Source organism: Perkinsus marinus, assembly GCF_000006405.1.
Source record: "Perkinsus marinus ATCC 50983 genomic scaffold scf_1104296935302, whole genome shotgun sequence".
Classification (NCBI taxonomy): domain Eukaryota; phylum Perkinsozoa; order Perkinsida; family Perkinsidae; genus Perkinsus; species Perkinsus marinus.
In genome coordinates, this window is record NW_003214508.1 from 516399 (window position 1) to 522065 (window position 5667).

General features: G+C 53.9%; 3 protein-coding genes across 3 annotated transcripts in view; all 3 read right to left on the reverse strand.

Moving 5' to 3' along the window:
• Pmar_PMAR003440 (hypothetical protein) overlaps window positions 1-1036 on the reverse strand; it is a gene marked incomplete at both ends in the record, with an annotated part of 2482 nt that extends 1446 nt beyond the window's left edge. The window contains 2 exons of the mRNA XM_002784137.1: window positions 93-205; window positions 253-1036. Coding sequence (XP_002784183.1) covers window positions 93-205; window positions 253-1036 — 897 coding nt within the window. The remainder of the gene's footprint in view (window positions 1-92; window positions 206-252) is intronic.
• A 238-nt stretch (window positions 1037-1274) lies between these two features.
• On the reverse strand, window positions 1275-3031 carry Pmar_PMAR003441 (hypothetical protein; the record flags this gene model as incomplete). The annotated part of the gene is made up of 8 exons (XM_002784138.1): window positions 1275-1410; window positions 1457-1597; window positions 2143-2249; window positions 2296-2394; window positions 2436-2505; window positions 2555-2746; window positions 2793-2866; window positions 2912-3031. 8 exons carry the CDS (start codon window positions 3029-3031, stop codon window positions 1275-1277), a joined length of 939 nt encoding a protein of 312 aa, XP_002784184.1.
• Window positions 3032-3166: 135 nt separating this feature from the next.
• Window positions 3167-5667, reverse strand: part of Pmar_PMAR003442 (hypothetical protein) — a gene marked incomplete at both ends in the record, with an annotated part of 2651 nt that continues 150 nt past the window's right edge. Inside the window, 3 exons of the mRNA XM_002784139.1 lie at window positions 3167-3263; window positions 3441-3574; window positions 3626-5576. Coding sequence (XP_002784185.1) covers window positions 3167-3263; window positions 3441-3574; window positions 3626-5576 — 2182 coding nt within the window. The remainder of the gene's footprint in view (window positions 3264-3440; window positions 3575-3625; window positions 5577-5667) is intronic.

Consider the following 5667-nt stretch of genomic DNA (forward strand, 5'->3'; position numbering starts at 1 on the left):
ATACCGGCGAGTTCCGCACCTAAATTCGAAGAGTTAATTCCCTGAGGGTCCACAAGGAGTCAATAGAGAAAAAGGTACTGTTGTTGACGTACAGCGCGAGTCACGGCAGTTGCCGAGTTGTCCAGCGTATCCTCTATCGGGACCAACAACCGGCTGATGGGTTCAGCCGCACTGCAGACGTACTCGTCCAATGCATCAAAAGAGCCTGACCAAGAGGGGTGCGCCACAACATATCATGCACAGGCAACCCACTGTCCTGGGTATCGGGCCTCTCGGGAAGGAGTACCCATTCTCCCCCCAAGTCGACAGTACGACGCCTCAAGGCATCCTCGGCTTTCCTCTCAGCCTCACGGCAAAAGGCCTTGACAAGGCGCAAGAGGTGTTCCCGGGCCTCAGGACCTCCGCCATGCTGGCGCTGCTCGATGACACGCAGAAGCCTTCTTAGTCGGCAGACGTCGACGTCAACAGGCGCATCTTCAGAGGCCGAGCCGAAGATCTCATCGAGTGTACCGAGGACCCGACACAACTTCTGTCCCCTCCTGGCCAGACCCATGACCCCGTCAAATGACTCTCGGTCGAAGGGCAGCAACTCCTCGGCTAGAATGGCATCGAGCTCCTCCCGGACTTGCATTGGCAGCTTGAGAGCCTTGAGCCCAGTGATGATGTTCCCTGCCCTTGGTGCCCAACAGAGATAACACCGGGCTGTACCACATCGACAGACCAGGCGTCTATCGTCAATACTACGGCAAGGGAAGAGTTTAGAGGCGGCCCCTTGTACGGCAAACTTTGCACACTTCACCATTTCAGCTCTCCTATCGCGACTCAATGGATTTACAGGGAACCCCCGAATGATCCCTGACCGGGACTGTGCATGGCCATGTATAGCATCCCAGGAGACAGGAGGTAAGGTCGGCTCTTCTGAGATGGATAACCACTCATGCCCTGGAGGGCTCGGGGGTGCCGAAGTGGCTGCTTCCGAGCGTAGAGGCTTGCTACAGGGTTGCAATATCGCAGGCTCTTCAAAGAACGGAATCATCCATAATAAGAGAGCCAACTTTATAGCAAAAAATTGATAACCTGTTGCGAAGTCACTAAACTCCCAGTGAGCTCAATATTAGCAATCACAAGTGGCTGTCATCCACGAATATACGGAATGACCAACCCAAATGCCCTGGGGTATGAGCTATTGTGAAGATGCTCGTGATCAGCTCTTCTCACACCTGATCTCCGATATTGACAACGACACAGACAGTCTTTGACAGAAACATGATTGATCAATTCGTGCGTATACGACGCCAATTCATCTCTCGTGTGAAGTTCTTCTGTAAATCGATCGCCATCTCTCTCGCTCGTTCTCGACCCTTTCGTGGGGTGCCACGCTCGTCCTTGCTACGACCAACAGGGACGAACCTGTCACCTTCAGTTCAGCACCACAAGACAACATGGTTACTCTTACACTAGGGGTGGGCACAGGCCAATAGTGAGCTTGTCGGCTATCCTCTGCTGTATAATGGGAGCTATATTCTCCAAGCGTCGCTGGATGGCCTCGATTTCTCCTTCTTCCCAAAGAGGCACCGAGTAGTACACCGTATGGGGCCTATGGGAAACAAGAGGCCGTAGTTGTTAGTAAGGGGCGTAAACAGATAAGCAACTTGTACAAAAAAGGATCCACCTCCCGCGATTTCGTGGCGCGTGAAAATATTGGACCGTATGAAGATACTGCAGGGTTGAAACCTTCCCGCACTTGTCGCTATATACGGTGTTCTTTTATATCATCATAACTCGTTGAGTATGGGAGTGAACTACCATCAGCAGAGGCCTATCCAGCTTTGAGAAATAATGTTTTCCAGGGTTTGAAAACAATGGGGGGAAAATGATCCTAATGTGATGATGACATTTACATGGGAAACTGATTGACGAATGTGGAAAATAAAAAACGAATCCCTCCGGGGAACATTAAAAGTTCCTGACCACTAGGAGCTCACCGAATGCTCCATAATGGTGGCTTAGTTGGTTCGATATTCACATGTGCTGATGAATCATTGAACTTCATTTTTATCACTCTCAGTCGGCATTGCTCACTATGAATTATGATTCTAATACTTCGCGTGGGATAGCATCCGAAAATCATGGCTTTCTTACGAACGTGTGCTCTCCGAATCTACTCCTTCTATTTGAACATCGATACCGTCCAGGAGCAGCCCTCGCTCCTCCTTCGAGGCACACAGAAGTAGCTGTGCGACATACCGCTGAAGTGGACTCAATCACCGTTGGTCGCAGCTTGGGGGCACTCACCTGTATCAAAGCCTGGGTCCTCACCCGCCGCCGTGCCCTCTGTCGCAGCACAGGGTTCATCACCTCACTCGGGACTGTGGTCATCTCCATCAGAGTGCCCTAAAGCGATCCTCCTCAGAGCCCACCAACGCTATACTCACCGGGGGCCTCGGTGCTAGGGTCGTTGTTGTTGCCAACCCAGTGCTGACCATAGCCTCTGATCCCTCCTCTCTGAGCATACATCAATAGAGCAGGAGCCCTGCCCTCCCACACAGCCCACCCTCCACCATCATGTAATCCTCTCCCCATGCCGTCCCCCTCAGGCACTCGAGCACCGGATGACACCCTGAGCTCATGTACGATAACATTACTGCAAGATGATGCCCGACCCCACTTAGCATTGGTAACAGCACTCCATCTACTGACCATCCGCGATGGAGTAACGCCCCGTAGTGCCGGCTCGCCGTCCTTCCTGCACAGACAGGATCCTCAATACCTGTCCATAGCCCCCCTCTCACTCAACAACTGCTGTCAACTCAGAGAGTTCTTCCTCCATCTCCTCCAAGGCGTGCTCCAGCCCTTGGGCCGCTAGCTGATCACCAGGCTAGCTATCCCACCACTGACCCTCCGGGCCTACCGTCGACCCAGGCAGCATGTCAGCGATATAATTAGCCTTGATGTCCTCCCAAGGCTTCCTCTTTATTCGACCCTCCAGAGCCGAGGCCAACCCCCGACATGTACGAAGACCACGTACCATAACTCCAGGAAAAGCCACGTCTCCTACTGTAAACACTACACAGAGCTGGATGGGAAACCATGTAGTAATGTGACATGCAAAAAGATACGACAATGGTCACTAGTACAGTTACAGAATCCCTTATCATCATCATCATCAACCGCCGGTCGAACTCCGGCCAGCCAAGAGGAGCTCATAGCGGCCTTTCAAATCATCCAACGCCTCCTCTTTGGCCTTCTTCTCCTCCTCACTCCTGACCATCCAACCACTCCATTTAGATTCCACTCTAGTGATGTGATAAACACTAGTGTAAAACTATTTCCCGGCTACTACATATTACCGCGAATATCAGCTTTTTCACCGAGTATCACACCACATCACGTAAAACGAGTGAAACTTCATTGTACCCACTCCCCCGCCCAACTACTACCTATCTAGCTTGTTAGTGAGATCTACCAGCAGCTCCATATAGGCGTCCAGCTGTTCCTGGATGCCCACTGTAGTACTGTCGTCCAGAGATTCCTCATTATTAGGGCTTCTTACCTCCTCCCTAGCCTTGTCACGCTACCAGGGACAACGTCACAAAAACCAATAGAGTATCCTTCTCACACTCACCTTATTAGCTAGCATGATCTGCAGCTCCTCGACCCTCCGTTCGGCTCTCTCAGCCCTATGAACCCCCTCCAGAGCCTTCTCCAAGCTGGCGGCCAACTCCACATTGTCATCAAATAACGCCTCGCATCGTCCCTCCAGCTCCTTACGCCGCTCCTCTAGCCCAGCCACGCCCGAGCACCTCTCCTCCAGGCCTTGGCACTTAGCCGTCAGAGCCCCAACCTGGGCAGCAGCCTGCGTCTCAGCTTCCCTATGAGCCTCGATGCCCAACCTCAGTTGAGACACCTCGAGGTCACGATCTCGGAGGGAGGCGGTGACACTGTCGATCCTTCCCTGCAGGCCTACTACCAGATCAGCTAGTTCCTTGTTGTCCCATACGAGCCTATTCGAAAGCAACAGGCCGAGCCCATACCGCAACCTAGAGATGACCAGGCCCCTCAGACATCGAATGGCCATCACCCAGTTGGCCCTAGACTGAGCCTGACTGTCCGTCTGTACAGCAAAGGACCTACTAGCCATACCAACCGTTTGAGTAGTCATATTGGTGCTTCTCCCAGGGCTAGTCTGGACAGCTGTCCCTCCGGTCACCACAACCCCACGAGCACCTTCATCATGAGGATGGCCCCGGTACCGCGCTGGTAAGAGCTGCCCCGTGGTGGTCTTCGGTACTCCCTCGCTGACAGATGTCTCTATCGATGAGCTCGGCCCCTCTGGCCAGACATGCGGAACTGGGGCTATCCGATGGACCTCAGAGCTAGCCATGATCGAGCTTCTGATGGTAGGTCGTGCCGCATCGTCCCACTCGATAGACCCAATACTCACAGTCTCCATAACCTTGCCAACCTCCACCGCCGTAGGGGCCATCGACTCGACTAGCCCCGTCTGCACCTCTTGCTCGACCACGTCCACTGTATGTGCATGCAGTGGGCTTGTAGTAGCGTCAAGCCTGATGAGATCATCCGTCTGAGCTCCCACTGTTACTCCTTCAACCATCACCATTGCCTGGCACTCTGCATCGTGAGTGGTAGTGATGGGTCCATCTTCGCTTCTTTGGCCCTCCTCACTCGTCTGAACGCCTGTGCTGACCGTGTGTGAAGATCCTCCAGCGCCCACAAGCTCAGTACTATCCGACGGCTCTGCTTGGATACCAACGTCAAACTGGACTTCACCACCATCATCAACTCGACCGACCACTTCAGTTTGGGACCCGGACGTTACCCCAGCGGGCATCGTTGTCTGCGTTGATGTTTCCGACACCTCCAGCTGGACCTGAGCCCCTCCCTCCACAGTCTCCACCCTGCAGGTCTGACTGTCGACCTCCAGGGACTCGATCCGATCTGTGATGACGCCTGCCGACACCAAGCGTCGCACTGGGGTCTGCGTCCCGGCCACTCGAGACTGCAGTCTAGTCTGCGTCATCCGACTAGGCCGTAGCTGTGGGTTGGTCTGGACCTCCCTCCCAAGAGTGACCACTCTACGGGTTTGGCAACCTACTTGGGCTTGGAACAGCGACTGAGTCTGCATGGAGGTTGCCGATACGCTCACAGTCCGAGTCTGGGTGCCAACCTCTCCCTTAACGACCGTGTCCATCTGCACTGCTGAGTGGACCCTTCTGATCATCCCGAGCCACTTCCGCATCACTCCGCCGATACTATGATAGTACAACCGCAAGGCTACTCCCCATACTACTCGGGCGACCTGTTTTTCCCTTCTGCCCATTAGGATCAGGCGATACCATCTTTCCCACACAACGCGGACCAACCCCAGCCTTCGAAGCTTCCCCCTAGTAACGACGAAATACCATCGATCCAGAGCCAGGGCCAACGTCTGCTGACGACACTGTCGAGCTAGATCGGCCATGGCCCGCATGACCACCCTCTGACGCTGGGCTGCCAGGCCCTCGACCTTTCGGAGGAAGGTAGCCTCCCGATGGGCTAAGGCGATACGGCAAGACCTGTGAGTGCACGACAGACCTTCCATGTCCAGGGCATCGTGAGTAGGAGGCGGCCTCTTCAAAGAAGACATAACAAAATCATGAAGACAAT